At 45.9% G+C, this 22473-nt stretch overlaps 3 protein-coding genes and 1 pseudogene across 3 annotated transcripts in view; all 4 read left to right on the top strand.

Moving 5' to 3' along the window:
- Positions 1 to 1545, top strand: part of sh3bgrl (SH3 domain binding glutamate-rich protein like) — a 35562-nt gene extending 34017 nt beyond the window's left edge. Inside the window, exons 3-4 of the mRNA XM_015942810.3 lie at positions 529 to 609; positions 889 to 1545. Coding sequence (XP_015798296.1) covers positions 529 to 609; positions 889 to 924 — 117 coding nt within the window. The 3' untranslated portion in view covers positions 925 to 1545. The remainder of the gene's footprint in view (positions 1 to 528; positions 610 to 888) is intronic.
- Positions 1546 to 1662: 117 nt separating this feature from the next.
- si:dkey-237j10.2 (uncharacterized) lies at positions 1663 to 12828 on the top strand. Its single transcript, XM_015941963.3, has 2 exons — positions 1663 to 5179; positions 11614 to 12828. The coding sequence occupies exons 1-2, from the start codon at positions 4924 to 4926 to the stop codon at positions 12324 to 12326; spliced, it is 969 nt and encodes a 322-aa protein (XP_015797449.3). The 5' UTR covers positions 1663 to 4923; the 3' UTR covers positions 12327 to 12828.
- A 2622-nt stretch (positions 12829 to 15450) lies between these two features.
- LOC107372316 (sodium/hydrogen exchanger 2-like) lies at positions 15451 to 20601 on the top strand (annotated as a pseudogene).
- Positions 17809 to 22473, top strand: part of LOC107397113 (transmembrane protein 182) — a 30720-nt gene continuing 26055 nt past the window's right edge. Inside the window, exon 1 of the mRNA XM_054738367.2 lies at positions 17809 to 17827. The gene's annotated coding sequence lies outside the window, so the exon portion shown is untranslated. The remainder of the gene's footprint in view (positions 17828 to 22473) is intronic.

Here is a 22473-nt window from a genome sequence, read left to right as displayed (position 1 = left end):
CAGCCTGGGCTTCCATCACACCTCAGCAAATCCAGGCTGATGGGCAACCTTGAGCCCAGGCAGATGTCAGTAGATCATGCAAAAGGAGGCCCGTTCATGCTGATACATAGAAATGAACAATGCAATGCAAATGCACGGCAACAAAACTGCACAAACCGGTTTATTCCCACGACCACCAAGCAAGCTGTTAGCAGGCTTACAGCTAATGGGTGGACGGAGGTGGAGTTGCACATGGAGAATGTATTGAATGTCACTCCCAGGTTTGCTGCAGCTGTAGGGCGTGTTTGAGTGAGTGGGAGAAAAAGAAAAAGCCAGCTACAATCCAACAGGTGACCAACTTTGTTAGCTTCTTAGTCTTGGTTGCATTCTCTAGCACAATGTCCTGCTATGGGGTTTTCTGCCGAGACCTTTCTTCAGGTATATAACTAGCTCGGGTACTCGGATTGCAGCTTTGAGGCCCAGATTCAGGATTTAAGCAGGTTTAATTTAGGGGAGCTGATACCATACACTCAACTGTTTTGCTTTCAGAACTACGAGGCCTTTTTTGATGCCAGAGAAGATAATGCTGTTTATGCATTTCTGGGTTTGACTGCTCCTCCGGGGTCAAAGGTAAGCTCTCAGACAATCACGCTCGTTAGCATTTCTCCTTTCTTTGAACTGCTCTCCTGCAGACCTCCCATTTAAATCAGGTGTCCTGGCGGTCATTTACATACAGGAGACACACACTAGACGTGTGTCGGTGATATTTAAACACCACAACAGGCTTCTTCTCCTTTTTTGTCTTCCACACCTGTACACTGGCGCCTCCTGTCTGCCTCAACAGAAACTGCAGGATAGCCTACCTCTGTGTTTAGATAGTTAACATATTCTTCTGTTATTTCTCACCAGGAAGCCGAGGCTCTAGCAAAGAAATCACAGCAGTAGCATCTTTACGCCGTTCCTAACTTGAACCTCAGGCCTTCCCCAGACCCCCACCTGGACCTACTGACCAGAACAGAACCAGAAACTAAGAAGAATCGACTCCTTTCTCAGCTTATGAATAAATCCACTGTTTTGACTTGTTAACTCAATATGTTTGTTATATCTGATCTTGAGATGTGCCTTTGCAGCTGCGGTGAAAGGAGGCGCAGTTTGGAGAATTTAACCTCAGCCTATTGGCCTTCTGACATGTCAGCCACTCATCATCACGAACGTGTAGCTACTGCAAAACTAGGCAGTAACAGAAGTCACTCTAATCGTTTCCATATTGTGAGGTTTAAAAGTCCTGGGAACACCAAATGAAACTTTTTGGAGAATTTATCATCTATTATAATCTCCTTTTGTTTACCTAACCGAGTCTTAATGCGTTTTATTATTATTTTTGTTTCTAAGCGGTCAAATGTTTCGGATGTTGGTGACACGTGCCCAAACGGCCAAACGAGGGATTGGATTTTTTTGTAATAGTTTGAATTTTGAAGAAGTTGCAGTTGGAATCTTGATTCCCATTTTGTTGTGAATGTCTGTACAGAGTCCTCTCTGAAATAAACAAAAACAAAACAAGCCTCAGTGAGTTTGTTGAATGAATTTTTCCATACAATAGTGATGTTTTTGTGTGCAGGGTTCGCGAAAAGCTTTCAAATGTGTGCGATTTAGTTTTATTCATATCCATGTCTGGATAGGTTTGGAGAAAAGAAAATCATTTTTTTATATGTAAAAATCACAAAAACACACAGAAGTCAGACACAGTTAGCACCTGATCTGTTCAACAGTTTGAACCCGTGCTACATAAATAATGAAAATGCAGCTTTTTCAGATGATTGAAAACATATGAATGCAAAAATAAAGTTTATTTTTGCTTTACTTTAAAAGACCAAGGCAACAAACACTCATGCTGAGAAACATTGCCATTTCCTGTTTGCAGTAGCGCAGGAGGTAGGGCGGGTTGCCCAGTAATTGGAAGGTTGCAGGTTCAATTCTGGCTCCTGGTGGAGAATTCTGCTGTTGTGTCCTTGGGCAATCCACCTAACCCTTCTTTATTGCTGGTGGTGGTCGGCTAGACCATGTCATGTTCTGCGTCCTGTGTCCCCCTCATGTGTTCCCTTTAGGTCTCCAGCTCCCTCAGGTTCCCCTTAGCGATTTCAGATTTAGTCATCCCATCCCTGTTAGTGTTTTTCTTCTGGTGTCTAGTTTTCAGGTTTAGGAGGTCACTTATCTTTCGTTCTCTGTAGATTAATTTTACCTAGTCAGTTTTCCCCACTTAGGCCCTGTCCACACGTAGCCGGGGATCAGCCAAAACGTAGATATTTTTCTACGTTTTGGCCTGTCATCCACACGAAAACGGAGTTTTTTCACACGAAAACGGATCTTTTTAAAAACTCCGGCCAAAGTGAAGATCAGCGTTTTCTCCGTTTTGGGTGTCTGCGTGTGGACAGACAAAACCGGAGTTTTAAGGTCCGCAACGTCACTTTCCGCGACAAAAAATGCTGACATCACGTGTGCGACCTGTGTTTACACTAGCCGACAGCATGGATGCCCTCAGAGCTGCGCTCGCTTCATCAATTGTCCAAGCGCTTTCTGCTTGTTTGTTCTTGCAAGCGGAATTAGTGCTCCTTGCGGAAGACCACAGACGAAGGACGAGGTTAAGAACGGAGGAAGTACTGCCGCCTACAGGTCTGGCATGTCCTTAACAACGTATTTATCCGGGTACGTGTGGACAGAGTTTTTTTTTAAAACGAGGTGGTGTGGGTGCAAGTTTTTGGAGGGGCGGATATTCGTTTTTTAAAAAACCCGGCTACGTGTGGACTAGGCCTTAGTTAACTAGTCTCACCAGATCCCTTCTGATCTCACTCCCCACACACCTGTCACCTGTTTCCCTGATTGTTTCCCTGTGTTCATAACCCTGTCTGCGTCTCAATATGTTGTCGGTCCATTGTTTGTGTCAGCGCTGTCTCGTTTTCCTCTCCTGGTCTCTGGTCTCTAGGTATTTGGATGTCTCTAGGTTTTGCTCTTTAAAGGAGCTCTTCGCCTCTTGGTCTCAAGGTTTGCGCATTAGGATTTTTGGATTTAGGTTTTTGGCTACCTGCCCTTTTTGGACTTTACTTTTGGACAATTATTCCTAATAAAGGATTTTACGTTTCCTACTACTGCGTTGTGTCATCCTGGTTCTGCATCTTGGGTCCTAACCTCCTCCTGGCTTACATCGTGACAGACCAGTGGCGCCTGTGCTCAGAAGCCTCACCTGTTAGTGTGCCCTAGGGCAGCTGTGGCTACATGGAAGCTCATCATCACCAGCATGTGAATGTGTGTGTGAATAGATGTATCCATCAGAAGATGGTCTATGTGGTCATACAGGGACAGACGTGGTCAGCAGCAATACTCCGGTAGGCTCTGGTGATGAAACCAGCCCCAGGTGGGACTAATGGTCCCACTTAAACTTTGTCCAGCTCGACTTGGGCCGCCCCATGTGGCCAGGTTATGCTTACACACCCTTCTTAGGAACGCGGATGGCCGAGCATGTGGGCAGGTCCACTAAAGAGGCACAGAGATTGTGTCCTTTCTGAATGCCACGTTACGCTAACAAAAGTGGACATGAGCAGTGATGCTTTTGTAGACTGACATGAATCTCACAACTCCCTACTCTTCTCACTGAGCAGTGGTGGTGTTGTGGGATCCTCTTCCATCCAAATGCACTCACAGGAGACGATCAGTCCTCGTGCTGCTGCAGCCGCTGCTGCCGGTCCGAGCTGAAGTCAAATATGTTTGCACCACTGCATCCAGATTGTCATTGAATCACGCATGCAAGAAAGTGCTGCTGGCTGATTCTACCCACACCACTCTGAGGTTCCCACTAGTAGGTTGGAGTGAGAGTGGCATCACTTCATCTGGCCATTCGGTCCACAGGTGAGTTTGACACGCTCAACACGAAACAGACCGCAGGAAAGCTGGGTTGGAATAAATGGTCAGCTCTGCACGGAGAAAGCCGATGTTAATGCATTTACCCCACCTGGCTCAGACTGAACTGACCCCAGTCTAACTGGCCCATCAGGGGTCCAGAGTGGGCCAAGAACATCTCCCACATACCATTACACCCCCACCACCGTGCTGAAGCATTACAAGGCAGATTGGATCCATGCTTTCATGTTGGTGACACCAGATTCTGACTCGACCATCTGAACATTGTAACTGAAATCCAGACTCTTTGGACCAGAAAAGGCTTTTCCAGTCTCTTCTGGTCCAGTTATGGTGATCCTGTGGAAAGTGTAGCCTCGGTTTTCTGTTTAGCTTACAGGAGGGACATCTGGTGGGGTCTTCTGCTGCTGGAGTCCACCTTTTTCAAGGTTCTACATGTTGTGGTTCAGAGATGCTGTTCTGTAGACCTTGGTAGGAACCAAGCTCATGGGGCAATGGGAGTCTATCTTTATTTGTCATTGGGCGAGAGGTAGGAGACCCCCTGGACATGTCTAGTTCTTCACATCGGTACACTGAGACAAGCGAATAGTCACATACTCACCCCTAGTGACAGTTTAGCCTCCAATCTACCTAATATGCATGTTTCTTTGTCTGTGGGAGGAGACCCGAGTACCGGAAGAAAACACGTGCATGTATAAGGAGAACTCCATACATTAAGGCAGCAGCTGAGATTTGAACCACCGTTTGCAGAAATACTGAGACCAGCCTAGCTGCTACCAACAACCACGCCTTGTTCAAAGTCCCTTAAAAATTTTTCGTTTAATGTTAAACTTCATCAGGATTTCTTCACCACATCTAAATGTACTGAGTTGCTGGCCAATTAGATATTTTCCACGTCTGCCTTTTATTTTAAAATCAAAGTGAAACGAAGACAGTTTGTGTTTCTGCTGCTGTCAGATAAAGGAAGTGGAGGTGGGGGACTAATTCTTATTTACAGAAGTGAAACAAGGAACTCGGCCCTGTTCTTGCAATCAAATGGTGCATCAGCGATTACTAATAAGAAGTTATCTTGTTATTCACAAGAATCAAAAAAGGGCAGAAAACGAAGAAGACACTCCTGGTGTCATGTTGGCCGAGGGATTTCTTAGGCTGTTGTGTTACCGGGAGGAGAGAAAGTTTGCTGTCACTTCCAAACAGAAGAGAAGGCAGAAAGGTGGCCTGTGTTCCGACCCGCCCGGCACTGTCCCTGACCCAAACTGCACCGAACCACACACGATCTCCGCTGAAGAAGGTAAACCATCTCATGACCTTACACCGTTCACAAGTGCAGAAAACTAAAACTGTCTGCTCTGGACTTGTGTTGCCATGTTTTCTTTTTGTTTACTTTGATGCAAATGCTTCCTGTTTGGTCAGATCTGTTGTCACCATCTGTTGTTGTCGAGTGTCAGATCCACCTAGAGCAGCACGTTAAACCAGGGAGACCATGGGTCTGTTAGATGTGTTCTTCATTTAAAAACAGATGATGGTAAGGGTTGTGATCTCAGGTTGCTGGTGTTAGATCAGATCTAAACCCAAAACAGTCGATTTAACCCATTGATGACAAGTCAAAGGAAAAGATTCAAAGTTGGATAGAAACAAAAATGTTAAAGGTCAACTTAACTGATTTTTTAAAGGTATTGACCAGACTTGCCATTAAAATTGTAGAAATGCAGTATGACTACACTTTACCATCTATATAAATATGAACCATGTTCAGTTTATTAAAATTTTGTTAAGGACTTTTGTCATAAATCATTACAGAAAATCTAAATCCTCTCCTCGAGAGAGTGAATAACTGTGTTTCAATTCAATTCAATTCAATTTTATTTATGTAGCGCCAAATCACGACGAGTCGTCTCAAGGTCAGTTCATCAAGCCAATCAGTGAAATGTTTCCTATATAAGGAACCCAGCAAATTGCATCAAGTCACTGACTAGTGTCAGTGACTATACAGCAATCCTCATACTAAGCAAGCATGCAGCGACAGTGGAGAGGAAAACTCCCTTTTAACAGAAAGAAACCTCCAGAGAATCCTGGCTCAGTACAAGCAGCCATCCTCCACAACTCACTGGGGATGGAGAAGACAGAGCAGACACACACACACACACGCACGCACGCACGCACACACCAAGTAATGTGTCTATGGTTACATTATGATGTCTTAGTAAATATTCTATTTGGTGAGAGATAAACTTTATTGTATTTATCCTAGTGGTTCTATAATTAAACAGGTAAACTAGTAGTAGCACATCCAACGTCAAGGAAAGCAAAAAGTTATTATCAGGAGAAGGAGAATGTTTAAGTGGTTAGCAGCAGTGTGCTAGTTGATGGCCCCCTCCATGAGGCCACCACAGCTCAGCATAACATCATTGTAGCTTCTTCTGGGGAGAAAAACACTTGAGAGAAAATAAAGTTACTGAAATAGCAGGAAATAATACAAATAAAGAGCAGATTGTAGAAGAAAGTAGTAGAGTGTGAAAAGTTGTCAGTGTGTCCTCCAGCAGTCTAAGCCTATAGCAGCATAACTACAGAGATAACTCTGGATAATCTATCCTATTTAGATGTAGGCATGTTGGAGGCAGGGCAAGGGAGAGCCGTCTTTACCGACTGTACACTCCACCTCCCTCTACTCCCCCACTTGTCCAGATTTAGGCTAACATCAGATTTTAACCATAGGCCCTATCAAATAAAAATGTTTTAAGCCTATTCTTTTTTTCCCCCCCCATGTCCTGTCTGGCTGTGAGGCAAACAGAATTGATGTCTGAATGTTGGTGACAAGCCTTACAGAATGTCACGCCTGATACTTAAAACTTTATTGTTATTGTTTTTGAATGCTTTTTAATTCCGACCAGACACGGAGTCAGAGGTGAAAGAGAAAGGAAGAGACAAAAGGTGTGTGTGTGTGTGGGGGGGGGGGGGGGGGGGGGGGGTTTACACAAAAATAAACAATAATGAACAAGAGCCTGCTTCTAGACCTGCATAAAGAGAGAAGAAAAAAAATGGGACACAACAACAATATAACAAGATCCAGTTATCACCGCGTCAACTTGATGAAGAAATATATAAACCAAATTGTTTAACTGAACAATCACAGGATAATAAATCACAGTGCATTAAGTGCCCACCATAGTTTTAAGACCTGTGTTGAATGTGCCCAAGTCCATACTTATGTCAGCACCTGTGTGTGTGCACGCGCTTGTTTATGTAAGGTTTCTCTATAGGAGCGTCCGATAGAGAGTGTGAGGGGCCACAGATCCGCCCCATAAAGATGTGCAGGAGACGGAGGTGTCACGCTGCGAGTCGGGGGGGGGGGGGGGGGGGGGGGAATTTGGACCCCAAATGCAGACACCCAGAACAACACAAGGCAGGAGTGGATGTAAATGAAAACATTCCTTTATTAGGAAGTAGAACAAAAAAATTCCAAAAGAGCAGGAAGCCAAAAACCAATATCCTGAAACCCTGGAGACAAAAGCTCACTTAGAGCACAAAACCTAGAGACGAGGAACAAAACAACACTGACACCAAACAATGGACCGACAAAACATTGAGACACAGACAGGGTTTTTACACTGGGGAGGATGAGAGGGAGATGACCTGCAGGTGTGTGGGGAGAGAGACCAGGTGAACTGAGTTACTAATCAGGGAGGAAAACTAACATGACCTAAGAATAAAACCTAAAGACATGAAGAGCAGGAAACATAACTTAATAATCTAAGGGGGGCAAAAAACCTCAAACACCGATGGGAAAAACACACTAGAGAGACTAATAATTTGAACAGCTCTAAAGGAAAATGACCTAAGAGAAAAACCTAAAGACCAGAAGGGCAGAAAACTTAATATTCTTAGGGGGGGGGGGGGGTAGGGGGGGGAAAGCTGAAACTAAAAGAAAAACACTACAGAAAGAAAAACTACAGGGGCGTGACTAAAGGGGGCCACGGGAGTACAGGAACTGGGGGGGGGGGGGGATATCTGGGGAGGGAAACGTAGAGGGCTGAAGATCTGGGGAAAAATGGGGAACACCATGAGACACATGAGGAAGACGCAGACAGGGACACATGAGGGCGCTAGGAGACACAAAAGGAGAACCTAGAGAGGGATGGAGAACACAAGGAGACAAATGAGGGAAGACGCAGATGCCGACCATGACAGGAGGGAGCTCCAAGTCCCAGAGATCCAGGAGCTGCCCCAGAGCACAGGAACCCCAGGGAGACTGCAACCAGAAAAGACCCTGCCCCCCTCGAGAGGCGCAGAGGATCCCCCCGTGGGGCCACAACCAGCAGCCGGCAGAGTCCCGGTAGATATCGGTGGCAAGCCCACAGGCCTACTCGCAGCCTCCCACCCCCTAGCCGGCCGAGCCCGGGACCTAGCGACCCGGGACCCAGGGGCGACCACCCCCGCCGGGGACCCAGCAGAGCCCAGCGACCCAGACCCCACCAGGCAGCCACCGGGATTGGTCAGGCAGACGCCAAAAATCTTAAACTCCCTGACCCGGGAGCCACAAACACTTAGGCAGACTAAGGCACCGCACTCCACACCAGGTGTGGCAGGGGGAGGGGAGACGAAGATGTATATCATCAAAAGAAGTCCCAGGAGAAGGGAGGAGTCAAAAGCCCCACCTGACATATACAGTCATACACAAACACAGTCACACACTCCCTCCCTCATGCTCACACATGCACATACAACCAAATACTTACAAAAATGCACGCCGGACACCCACTCATGCACCCCATACACACCCTATTCACTCTGGTCCCGGTACTGCTGCACATGGGGTACAACCATTACCCGCTCCCAGAGTTCGACCCTTTCTGCTGGCGGTTGTGAGTGGGGCCCCTTGGAGGTCTTGGCGGTGGCCATGGGTCACTCACTGCCCAGCAGCTGAATTGCCCCTGGGCGGGTCTGGGTGGGGTCCTGGGGGTTCAGGGTGTGGGGTGGCCGCCCCCATGGGGGGATCTGAGCGGGGCGTTGGGGGTCGGGTCCTGACATGTATGCTGCCGGGGAGAAGGCAGGAACATGCAGCAGTCCAGGGGGAAGTCCAGGAGGGGGAGGACCCAACCTTACCTGGATGTCCTATGTCTTTTATAATCTGGAAGTTGTGCAAATGCAGGGATGGGCGTAGATATTCTGCAGGCGTGGGGCTGGGTTGCTGCCCTCGGACTCTGCGAGGCTCTGTGATGCTGCTGCTTTGGGCCCTGGCAGGATGGGCTGGGGTCTCCATGCTCTGGGTGGCAATTTGACAACAGAGGTGCCTATTGGGGCCAGTGGGGGAGCTGGCTCCCTGGAGGGCTAAGCCCAACCAGCCATTCCTCCCCATCCCCAAACATTTCTCTCCTCCTGCTCCCTCACATCATTACACAAACATGCACATAGGACCTTGGGGGGTGGACAAGTCAGGGAATGCGGGTATGGACCCCATTTCCGCATTCCTGTGGCAACCTGACCCCAGTTTTGTTTGCACCTTAAACACTTCCACCAACGACATTCCACACAAACACACACTTAGGGCCTTGGGAGTGAGCACATTCAACGGCATTTGGCAGGGGGATTTCTCAGCCTCATCCCGAATGCTGGTGCCCATTTTAAGCCTAGTCTTAAAAGTAGACAAGGTGTCTGCCTCACGGACTAAGGCTGGGAGCTGGTTCCACAGGAGAGGAGCCCGATAACTAAAAGATATCCTAATTTTAGACATTCTGGGAACCACCAGTAAACCTGCTGTCTGAGAGCGAAGTGCTCGGTTAGGAACGTATGGAACAATCAGATCACTGATGTATGATGGAGCTTGATTATTAAGAGCTTTATATGTGAGAAGAAGGATCTTAAAATCTATTCTGAATTTAACATGTAGCCAATGTAGGGAAGCTAAGACAGGAGAGATATGATCTCTCTTTTTAATTCTCATCACACACGTCACTCCGTAAACACGTAAAACAAGGTAGCTGCTGTTGTTAGTATTGTGAATGACTGTATTTTGTTAACTTTTGTGCTCTTATTACGGAAAATTGGGTTTACAGCTGCAGCAAAAGGTCTGAGCCATATGTCCGTGTCCTACATACATTTTTAACTAACATGGGTCTGATCTAAAATATTAACCTATGTCTATAAATCCATCTGGAACTGCACCGCTACTTGTAGACTCCAGACGAGTCCCGTTAGCAACATTGCTAACCGTGTTAGCTCCGGTAAGGAAAAAAACAAGTCATTTGGGAAAGCTACCACACACACACACACACACACACACACACACACACACACACACACACACACACACACACACACACACACACACACAGAGATTAAATCTAAAAGATGATCCTCATAATTCAACAATGATCCTCGTTGAATCGGTAGAACCTCCGTGCCATCCTGGAGTAGTGTAAACAAATAGTCAAACTAAGGAGTTACTCCAGCATCAGGAAGATTTATTCTGGTAAATTCTCAGTTAAATATTTTCCGGAGTTATATAAATATATACACACAGCGGTAAAACTGGCAGCACATTATTTTATTTATCTGTAGATTACTGAATTATAATATTGGGACACATGATGGAGCTAAGACCAGATGAGAACTCGTAAACTTAGAGCTCCCCGGTGGCGACAGAAATGAAGAGTAAAATATAAAAGTAAACAAACCAATTTTGGTTCTGAAGATGAACAGAATCTTCCTCGATGTGCAGACCAAGTCGCGTGTCTTCTGAATCGAACATGTCTGCACCTCTGAAAGTGACATCCAGCTAGCGGGGTCGGAGTTCGGTTGAGCTTCTCCGGTAATCCAATACCGTCCTCGTTGCCGTATCCCAGAGAAAAAACAAATCTGACCGATTAGCAGAGGCTTCAGAAGCTACATCTGACTGATGACACATTGTTCTCTGCTATAACGCTAACACAGAAACATATCTCCTTGTGAAACGTCACCAGCAGCCCAGGGCCTAGACCGGAAGCTAGTTTCTGCTTTTCCCTCTCCAGTCAGAAACATAAGATTTTCTTAAAATTCCAGCTGTGAAAATCCAAAAACCTTTTTCATCTGAGGTTTTCATACTGCTTTACATGTGCCGTTCAAAGGAATTTTGCCTCTGGCCAATACCTTTAATGCAGTGGTCTCTATTAGGAATGGATGCCTTGTAAGTTGTTCTCTGGTGCGCCTGTTTGAGGACGTAGAACTCAGCCAGAGGGGAAAGTGTCAGAAAACGACAGGATTTGTTGTCTTCTGGCCTCTGATTGGTTAACAGGAACAGAACTCTACCTCAAACTCTGTTTGCTTTGAAAACATTGATGTTTTATCCCCACAAATAACACAAGCCTGAAGGAGTTCTTCTGTGTGGTGGAGCTGCTAATGCTAACAGTTAGCTTCTACTAGCTGACGTGCTCTGCTGTTTCCTGGTCGCTAAACCAATAACAGCCTTTAATGTCGTGAGTCAAGATGAGTGAATCTATGAAAGTTAAGTGGCATTGTGACGTAGATCTGTCAGAATTTTCTGAACCGAGTATTTTTCTGTTTATTTTCTATCGGAAGCTAAGGAAATCGGGGTAGAAGACTGCGTTCATGTTCAGCCTGCATGTAAACTTCAGAGTGACCGATCATTTTCAAAAACAATAAGTAAAAATGTTTCTCAGTGAATCTGTTCTTTAAAGTAACTGATTACAATAAAATGTTTGAATAATCCCAATTATTTTCTGTAATTAGGGTTTAACCAAGATGTTCAAGGCTGCCATCATGGCCCGCACCCGAGAGTGCTTCCTCGGGTCCCAGGCCTTCTAATCCCTGGGTGTTCACCTGCAACTGCCCTCCAGCCCGTCTGTGTGGATGACTGCAGCCTTTTGGAACAATACCCAGACCTGCAGGTGGTTGATTCAGGCCTCATTCCACACAACCCACCCAGAGGCTCAGAAAACCTTCAGCGTCCTGACCCTGAACTGAGTCCTCATCCGGAAGCCCAACAAAACCAACACGGCGATTTGATTTCATCCACCCCAGACCAGGGTTATCTGGTGATGGGGGACAGAGAGAACATCAGCTTGGATCTGCCCGGTTTGGGTTTGGAGCCCATGTCCAACTCCGTGCTGAACAGGCTCCTGGAGAAGAAGCTGGAGGAGGTGTACATGCAGCACCTGACTGACAACCTGGCTCGATGCAACTCTCATCTGGGGAACAGCCTTCTGCACGGCCTGGTGCCACCACCGCAGCCCAGCCACCAGTCACAGGCACTGTACTCACTGGAAACCAGTCTGGAGAAAGACTCAGAAGGGAATAGCTGGGACATCTATCTGAGCGTCCCAGTAGTCTCCTCATCCATCTTCAGCTCCCCGGTGTTGAGGATTTCAGACTTAGAGCACCCTCAGCTGCAGGGAGACCCAAGGTCACAAACTCAGTCTTTAAAAGTGCACCCACCCACTTAAAGACCCGACTGTGACAATAATAAAGCAGTTCACTGTATCAATCTGGTTTATTAACCTCAACATGAGCTGCTTCCATACGCCATCTGGTGTTTGATTCTGAAACTGCACCACTATGATTTTTACCTGGCAGCCATTTAAGTGTATTTTACTCACCTGGTGAAGATTAAACCAAGTTCAACACTAAGTGTATGCTTCTTGCTGTCACAGGCTTCTTTTCTGAGCCACTTACTGAAGTCAAAAGCTAGATTATGTAGCAGTGTGTGTGCAGAAAGCATCAAAACAGTTAAAGCTTTATTTTTTATTATTGTTACCCTGCTTCTTTACATCTGAAGTCATGAAATAGCCAGAGTCTGGAACAGGGGAGGTATCAGTGGCACTGGTAGAGGTGGACGGGAGTGTGTTTTACAACAATTGTCGGAGCCATAAAATCTAGTTTTTTAATTTCTAACTACCTTAGGAGTATGGTGTTTAAATCTTAACAGGCGACTGAAGTGAGCGTCCTCTCTAGGGCAGCTGAGCTCAGCCTATAGAGATCAGATGAGGTGCTCCATCATCATCTTGGGAGAGGTATGTTCCACTGGGAGGAGGCTGGTAAAAGACCAAATAACACCTGCATGATGTATGCTTTCTCTCTGGCCTGGAAAAACCATGGGATTCACCCCAGGAGGAGATGGAGGTTGTTTCTGGGAAGTGCGGCCATCTGGGCTCGACCCTGGAACTGTGACGTTTGAGACCTGACCTCGGGTAAGCAGAAGAGGAACGTTTGGATGGATAGAAGTTTGGATTTACAACCTGAGCCTCAAACAGTGGATAAAGACGCTGATCCTCCAACAAGAAGTCTTGTTTGCATGACTGTTAACGTCCAGGAATCCAAGCCAGCGTGTGACAGGACAAAAGTGTTCATGATGTGTCTGTTTGTGCTAGATTAAAACCCATGAAGCACGAATCCTCACGAGCAGGTTCGTAGGGGTGGGGGCTCCACCGACACGTTGGGAGCTGAGGGCGTTTGCTCATGTGGGCAAAAGGGTGGAAAACAGATATTCACCGAGGTTTCTGGGTAATTAACGGATTAGAGCTGTCAGTCGAATCAGGCTTTGTAACGTGTCCCTGTCAGTGCTACGGCAGGTAAATAGCTAATTCAAGGGATTTTAATCTGCCAATTAAATGCAGAGACACAGAAGAGGAATTTATTCTTTCTTTCTTTCTTTCTTTCTTTCTTTCTTTCTTTCTTTCCACATCATTTTCCAAATTTTGTTAAAAAAAACCTGGAAGACGTGAGACTGGAGGATGACCGATATTGGTGTTTCTATGACCTGACCAAGCAGAGACCGAACAAACCAGTTTGGGACTTTTAAATAGTTTAGATGATTTTAGAAGTACTGCTGGTTGGTATGGGCTGACCTCCATATCTGATATCTAGACTTTTCCCATCTTATTTTCATCTTAAACTGTTAACAACATCAGCACAAATTACAACATTTCTGCAGCTGAATCAGTTTTTTTTACTCTGAATTGAACTAAACGTTAAATCTTAACTTTGTGCACTTCTCTGTGTTCGAGTCAGACACCTAAAGAAAGTTAATTTGGCGTATTTATTATGCAGATCTTATTAATGAATGCAAAAATACATTTAAAGGAATACCTGCAACAGCACCAGGACTGCCCGAGGACACGCCTAACTTTAAATCAGCTTTACTAAGGACAAACATCGGCCCGATATATCAGTCTAACTCACATAAACATATGTTTTCATTCTATCCATCCATCTGTTAGCTGAACCTCTTCACGCTTCTTCATCAGGGTCACAGGGAGCTTCGGCAAGTCTCCAGGCCCTTCAACTCCCACACAGGCTCACACCTTAAGATAATTTTGGGTTGCTAATTTACCTAAATTTGAGTATTGTTACTAATATTCTATTCTATTCTATTCTATTTCAAAGTCCTACCTCAAGTGGAGGAGTTTAAGTATCTCGCGGTCTTGTTCACGAGTGAGGGTAGGAGGGATCGGGAGATCGACAGGCGGATTGGTTCGGCGTCTGCAGTGATGCGGACGCTGAGCCGATCTGTCGTGGTGAAGAGGGAGCTGAGCCAGAAAGCCAGGCTCTCGATTTACCGGTCGATCTACGTCCCAATCCTCACCTATGGTCATGAGCTTTGGGTAATGACCGAAAGAACGAGATCGCGGATACAAGCGGCCGAAATGAGTTTCCTCCGTAGGGTGGCCGGGCTCAGCCTTAGAGACAGGGTGAGGAGCTCGGACATTCGGGAGGGACTCGGAGTAGAACCGCTGCTCCTCCGGATCGAAAGGAGCCAGTTGAGGTGGTTTGGGCATCTGGTCAGGATGCCTCCTGGACGCCTCCCCGGGGAGGTGTTTTGGGCATGTCCTGCCGGCAGGAGGCCCCCGGGTCGACCCAGGACACGTTGGAGAGGTTACATCTCCAATATGGTCCGGGAACGCCTTGGGGTCCTGCCGGAGGAGCTGGTGGAGGTGGCCGGGGAGAGGACGGTCTGGAGCTCCCTAGTTGGGATGCTGCCCCCGCGACCCGGACCCGGATAAGCGGAGGAAGATGACGACGACTCTAGAGAACAATTCTAACTTGTGTTGCCAGGTGAAGATTTATCAGCATGTTTTAATTAGACCTAGAGCTCAAACCATCAGAAGTGTGTGTGTGTGTGTGTGTGTGTGTGTGTGTGTGTGTGTGTGTGTGTGTGTAACTGTAACTCTATGCTTTACCGGTCTGAGCATAAATATTCTGAAATGAGAGCTCTCCATAAGATTTTGGGTGGAAGGAAAAACTGTTTGTTTAATGAAATAAATAACTTCATTTTTTTACTTTTAGAGTTTGACAATAAACGTTCTCTCTCTGTGAATTTTTAAAGACTTTGTAAATTTCTGTGAATAAAAGCGAAGTTTTCAACGCCGGTGCTTGTCAGCCCAGCTGAGCTCTGTACAGTTGGATGGGTGTCAGTGCTAGCTCGGAGATTCCTGTGCACATTAGCAGCTGAGTGTTTTCTGCTCGGCCCGTTTTGCTAGCGTTCGTGTGCTGTCACCCATCTCTCTCTCTCAGCTACCCGCCCTGTCCTCCCTGTTGGCCTGTCGGCTGTTGTCCCTTCGTGGTTACAGGATGGCGGCCAGGTGGACTTTCCTGGATCTTTTGGGGTGTCTGCTGGGCTGTTGGGCCCTGAAACCTCCTGAGGAACTACCTGGGGAAAGGGTAGGTCTGGCCCCCTTGCTGGGCCTCAATAGCAGCAGGGGTGGTGTGTTTACGGATCTGCCCATGGTTCTGAAGGTCTTCAGCGTGGACTACCACCACGTCCAAGCTCCATTTGAGATTGTGCTGTGGATCATGCTGGCCTCCCTAGCCAAGCTCGCTAAGCCTGTACCCCTAAATACAGCCTGGTACCCACAGGGTATGTAGGGGTTACCTATGGGATATTTACCTACAGTGTACAAAAGACCCCCTCTGACTCTCATCCCCTCAGGTTTCCACTGGTCCGGTCGGGTCCCTGCAGTCGTCCCACAGAGCTGCGTCCTCATCATGGTGGGTTTGCTTGTTGGAGGGGTGATTTATGGGGTCCGCCACTCAGCTCCCCCTACTCTTGAGTGCTGAGGCCTTCTTCCTCTTCCTGCTACCACCAATCCTTTTAGATGCAGGGTACTTCCTGCCCGGGAGGCTGTTCTTTGAAAACCTTGGCACTATTCTCTGGTCGGTGAACAGTTTCAACTCAACGAATGACTCGTCTTTCAAATGACAACGTGAGAATTCCATTGTAGTTGTATGAGTTGACATCCCGAATCAGGACCATTGAAGTGCTTACAAAGCCCATTGTGTGGCACATTTCCAGGTATGCTTTGCTGGGGACCCTGTGGAACGTGCTGGGCGTCGGCGTGTCCCTGCATGGCGTTTGCCTGCTGGCTCCAAGCTCTCTAGGAGATGCCTCTTTGCTTCACTGCCTGCTGTTTGGCTCTTTGATTGCCGCCGTCGATCCTGTGCTCTCCGGTTTCCAAGAGATGCATGTCAGCGAGCAGCTGCAAGTCTTGGTCTTTGGAGAGTCTCTGCTCAATGATGCAGCCACAGTGGTAAGAGCAGTTGTCTGATAATGAAACTGCTTCCCTTGCTATCAGGTGCTGTATAAGCTCGTTGAGTCCTTCCTGCAGCTACCATCCGTGACAGGGCTGGATGTGTTGCTGGGAGGCTGCAGGGTGGTGGGCCTTGGAGGGCTCTTTGCAGGTTTGTTCTTTGGTCTGGTGGCAGCCATCACCTCACGTTTCACCTCCAGAGCTCAAGTCATTGCTCCCCTTTTTTGTCTTTCTTTATTCCTACCTGTCATACCTGACGTCAGAGATGCTCCACCTCTCTGGCATCACTGCGTGAGTGCTGCTGAGCATCATCCCACTTCCTGTAACGCTGAGCTGGTTTGGAAGTTTTACTGTTTGTTTCCTCCCATTCTGCAGCATCGTGACCTGTGCTGTAGCCATGAAACAGGATGTGGACGCTAACGCGTCGCAGCGCAGCAACACCAGCATCCAATACTTCCTGAAGATGTGGAGCAGTGTGAGTGAAACGCTGATCTTTATCTTCCTGGGGGTGTCCACCATACAGGAAGTCCATATGTGGAGCTGGCCCTTTGGCTGCTCTACGTTGCTGCTCTGCCTTGTCTGGAGGGCCACCGGTACTTAAAACGCACGCTTCATACGGCGTTATACGGCTGGTGCTGTCACGGCTGGAACGTTTTTGCCCTGGGAACTGGGGCCACAGATCTCCCCCTTCGCAGGGCAAAAAAGGTACCAGCCGTAACAGACCGGCTTTTCATGGATATAAGATAACTAATTCACACGTTATCACTTCCTTTAAGGAGTTCTCCTGCTCACTGCTGTGGTGAACAAGCTTCGCAGAAATGCCGTAACCATCAGAGACCGGTTCATCATTGCCTACGGTGGACTGAGAGGGGCAATCTGCGTCTCCCTGGTCTTCCTGATTGGCGACTTCCCAAAGAAAAGACTATTTATCACCACTACCATTGCAGTCATTCTCTTTACTGTCTTTGTGCAGGTGGGGAAAGTGATTTCTGACACAAGCTGTCTTCTTAAGTTGTTAATTCAACTTTTGGCTGACCTTCCAGGGAATGACCACGAAGCCTCTGGTAGAGCTGCTGGATGTGAAGAGGAAGAGGAGAGCTCTTCCTACTGTCAGCGAGGAGGTCCACAGCAGGGTGAGGGATCACTGGGTGGAGTCTCTGATCTACATGAGCGTGATTCTTAAATGATATAATATGTTGGATAAGTAAAACTAAACAAAAAAAAAACCCTAAAATAAACTCAAATAAAAGAACATTATATGGCGGCATAACCTTTAATCTTGATTTTGTGTCCGTTAGAACTAAAATTAAAATGAATTGAGGGAATAATGACATATGCTGTGTGCTCTCAGCTCATAGATCACCTGCTGGCAAGTACAGAAGATGTGGTCGGCTACTGGAGCAGCACCTCTGGAAAGACAAGTCAGTGGATAATCTTCTAGATGGGTTCAAGTAAAGTGCTTCTAGAAGGCTCATAAAGTCTCCAGTAGGTGGCAGCATTTGATTGATTATCTGCCCTGTGTGTGTGTGTGTGTGTGTGTGTGTGTGTGTGTGTGTGTGTGTGTGTGTGTGTGTGTGTGTGTGTGTGAAAGTAGTTAAATATGAGGTACCTACGGCATTTTTTGACTGTCAGGTCAAGTCAACTTTATGTATAAAGCACTTTACAACAGCATAAAAGCTGACCAAAGTCCTTAACAAGCCAAAAAGAACAGAAGTTCCTTAAAAATTCTAAAAACAAGATAAAAAGTTCATCACAAAGTAAAAACATGATAAAAACAGACATATCAAACTGACATAAAGGCTACTAAAATGCATTCTCAAACTGAATTAAAGGCAAAAACAGATGAGTCTTTAAAAGGGATTTAAAACCCGACAGTGATGAAACCATCCTAATCTGGATTGGGAGTGCATTCCACAACCTTGGAGCTGCTACTGAGAAAGCTCCATCACCCCTGAGCTTTCTCTTTGTTCTCGGCACCTCCAGGAGAAACTGGTCGGCTGACCTCAGTGACCGAGACGGGGAGTGAGTAACTAAAAGTTCACACAGATGCTGCGGAGCAAGGCCATGTACGGCTTTAAAAGCCAATAAAAGAACCTTGTACTGGACCTAAAACCCACAGGCAACCACAGTGCAGCAAAGCTAAAGTTGGGATGATGTGCTCCCTCTTTCTTGAACCCGTCAATAGGCGTGCTGCTGCATTTTGCACCATTTGAAGACGGGACAGGTGAGACTGAGGAAGACCAAGGTACAGTGCGTTGCAATAGTCAAGGCGTGATGTAATAAACGCGTGAATCACCGTCTCAAAGTCATGACTTGAGAGCAGATGCTTAACTGTGGCGATCCTCCTTAACTGATAAAAACTGGCTTTTGGTGATTGGTGAGAATCACCAGTCTCGCTCCAGCATCCTCAGAGTCTACCAGGAGCTGGAGCGGCAGGGGCAGAGGGGAGACGAGGAAGCCCCTCCAGTGTAAGAATGCTAACTTAGAGATTTTAAAACAAGAACACCCTGTTTTAATTTCATAGTCCAGGATATAAAGCGATCAGGTCTTTATCAGGTTTTAAACCATTCAAATCAAGCCCAAAGTATCCAACAACACACGACAGATGGCACCATGTTGTTACTGATTTAAACAAAATTAAGCCAAAATGGAAGTGCTATGCCCAGAGCATACAGGTGTGTGTTAAAGACACGAGCAACTGCTGTCTATCAAACTAAGAAGGATGAAATGTGTTTTCTAGGCAGTCTGGAGTCCATCAAACACTGAAGATTGCTGATAATCTTCCAACAGCTGATGCCAACAGCTGGCTCGGGGGTTGTCCGTTTTTCTTCTTCCAAAAAAGCTAAAGAGGGACGTAGTCTTTGTTTACATCCAGGGTCCGAAATTAACGCTCGCCACTCGCGAGCAAATTGCTCCATTTGGCGAGTAAATTTTTGAGCTCTATCTGCCACCTGGCGAGTAAATGTTTGCACCAAATTAGTTATGTTTATCAGTCATCTTCCATGGATTTCTAATACTCCTCCCGCCTGCATGCAACGTACACAAACGTACGCGAAACGTGAGCGCCGCATCCAACGTTTTTCCCACCTATCCCATTCAATCAGTTTATCAAGTTAGCGGTTAGCTTCGTGTTAAAACTAGCGGTGAAATGTGGCGGTTTTTAACTGGAGTCAGCCAGCCTTCCAAAGGAAAACTCGTGGAACTGGAAGAAAAACCACCAGGACCAGTGGCAACCAGAAGATTTTGTGAAAAGTGGCGAACTGGAGGTGGCGGAGTCGTGAGACAATGGCTACATTATGATGGCCACGTAGCGTTGCTGCCTTTCACAGACAACTGTCCCTCGGCATTCTTCAAATGTCCAAAAAAATGCCCGTACTTCCGACTTTGTCTTCTTTGAGGGATAATAAATGTCCCGAGTGCTGCCGTCTCCTCCTGCCATTATTTCAGCTTTAGCTTAAAGAAAGTTTTGGTTGTAAACAACAAAGTGCGCCTGTGCCGCCGGCAACTTCAGCAGATGATACGGTGGCTGGTAAGGGTCATCGCGCCTACACCGCAGCCACGGTAATCCACCGAGATAATATATATTTTAAAAACAAGACGGTTATTATTATTGTCAACTTACTGCTACACCGGTTACCGTGACAACCCTAGCCCTGACACACTTTCAGATATTCTCATGGTGCAGCTGTGTTCTCCAGAGATCAAGGACTAGGACCCAAATGAGGCTGTAATGCTTTGGCACAAAGACGGCGTCAGAAGCAGGAGGCCAGACTTCATGGACAGAGAAAACAAGGAGTCTGACTAGATTTCAGTGAAAGAGTTCATAAAAACCATCTCTAAAAATAAATAAATAAATAGTAAAAATGACAGACGAGTTGTTTTTCTTGTTAATTGATGTTTTAATTATTTTGTCACTCTGTTTGGAATCAACATAATATAGAATAACATGCTTTAGGTAGATCTAAATCATTTAGAATTTTGGCCGGTAAAAAATATGCTTGGCCGGTAGATTTTCATCATCTACCGGCCAACTTGGCCGGTGAGTAAAAAATTTAATTTCGGACCCTGTTTACATCACAAGAGTCTGCAGGGTTTCTGAGCCTGTGCTGAGTCAGCGCTGCAGCGCAGGACAATTGTGATTCGACACCGTCGAAACGCAGCAGTCTTTTGTAAATATCATAAGCCAGTAAACGAGCAACCCAGAAGTTATTTCTTGTACCCCTAAAACGCCACAGGACCATTTGTTTTTACTCTAATATCGGTTAAAAAAGGCTAGAGGCTATTGTTGAGCTAACAATACTAATGGTGAATGGTCGGCTCTAAAAAATATCTCAAGCTTCTTTTTCACTTACTAACAACTCAATGTTACAGTGAAATGTATTTGTTTACATGTCAATTTGCTGTAGGACTCATCTTTGTTTGTCATCTAGAATCTCCTGGTGCTGAGTTGTAGCTGGAATCAACCATGAAACTCACTCAGCATAGTGAGAAAGTGACTCGATTTCAGTGGCGTGTCTAGAAAAAAAATTGGGGTGGAACACAAATTTGGACAGGAGTGACACATGCAAATGGCTCATATATAGATATTCGGTACCCGTCCTTCATAACGAGAACTTGCCTAGACAGCTGCGTATGCGCAAGAGCGTTATGTCGTCGGTCGCTGCGAGTGAGTTGTAAACAGAGCAGCATGGTAGAAAGAACGCACGCTAAAGCTTGGGTCCACTTCACTAAATGTGATGGGTAACTGGGTGATGATGAAACCAGCGACAACGATCTAAGTGAGACATCCTCATCTTAATCTGCTCCGGTAGGTAAATAAAATGTTTAAGATGATGTTAGCTTGACTTGTTAGCTTCCGTTCCGCTAATGGTCCGTTCGCTTTCTCCTCAGAACTCCGAATATCCGACTGGAAAAACATGAACGCGCTCTAAAGTTTGGCTTCACTTTACTAAATGCGACGGGTGATTGGGTGAAGATGAAACCAGCGACAACGATCTCAGTGTGAGGCATCATCGTTTTAATCTGTTCCAGCAGCTAAATAAACTGTTTAAGATAACGTTAGCTTGATAAATTAGCTTCCATTGCCACTGTTGTTATCAGCTGATGGTGCGTTCGCTTTCTCCTCTGAAATTCTAACTTCCCAGTAGGAAAAATCAAATGAAAAAGGACGACAAAAGGAATGAAGATACACAGTAAATTTAGTTCACAGTAAAGATGTTTGCTTCAGTTTAATTATCAGCTTATAAAACTACAAGGGCGATGTTAAAATACAAACAGTTGTATGTTATTTATCGTGAAATTTATCAAATATGGTTATATTTTGAGAAAATATATATTTTATTATAAAAGAGGATTAAAATATTAAACACTCAAAAGTATTTAAAATTGTATTTAAGTACTGGTATCAATTCCTAGGTACCGGGAATTAGTACCGAATTGATTAAAATGTCAAAGGTACCCATCCCTAATCACAGGCAATGACTGATACAGCTAAAGGCCTATTCTACCCATAATCCCCAGAGTCAGAGAAGTGGGAGAAAGCAATTTGCAACCAACCCAGCTATTCATCTAATCTGGACTATTTTGTTAGCTTTAGCTTATTATAAACATTGTAAGTGAATGGTAATAGCTAGCGTTCAATGTCATTTGGGTGAAATGTTGGCTATGTTGAACTGGATTGACTCCAAAAACTAATCAGGTGTAGACGTACATCCATCAATACTTCAAAATCAATCCAGTGACTCATTAAATACGATACACACAAACTCATTATTGCCACATTTTCCCAGTGAGCCATAACACTCTCAAATGAAAAAAGATAACAAAGGCATTTCACCCAGCTCGTTCCCAGTGAGAGATGGACTCCGCCAAGGCTGCCCTTTGTCACCGATTCTGTTCATAACCTTTAAGGACAGGATTTCTAGGTGCAGCCAAGGTGTGGGGGGCATCCGTTTTGGTGGCCTGAGGATCAGGTCTCTGCTTTTTGCAGATGATGCGGTCCTGTTGGCTTCATCTGAACGTGATCTTCAGCTTTCGCTGGAGCGGTTCGCAGCCAAGTTTGAAGCAG

The sequence above is a fragment of the Nothobranchius furzeri genome, chromosome 1 (assembly GCF_043380555.1).
Source record: "Nothobranchius furzeri strain GRZ-AD chromosome 1, NfurGRZ-RIMD1, whole genome shotgun sequence".
Classification (NCBI taxonomy): domain Eukaryota; kingdom Metazoa; phylum Chordata; class Actinopteri; order Cyprinodontiformes; family Nothobranchiidae; genus Nothobranchius; species Nothobranchius furzeri.
Note: the sequence above shows the minus strand (reverse complement) of the source record. Positions and strands in the feature narration are given on the sequence as shown.

Excerpts from the sequence above, each read along its gene's own strand:
- si:dkey-237j10.2 (XM_015941963.3), top strand. The coding sequence starts at position 4,924 with ATGGTGCATCAGCGATTACTAATAAGAAGTTATCTTGTTATTCACAAG. Across the intron at positions 5,180-11,613 it reads CACGATCTCCGCTGAAGAAG|GGTTTAACCAAGATGTTCAA; the intron begins GTAAACCATCTC and ends TTCTGTAATTAG.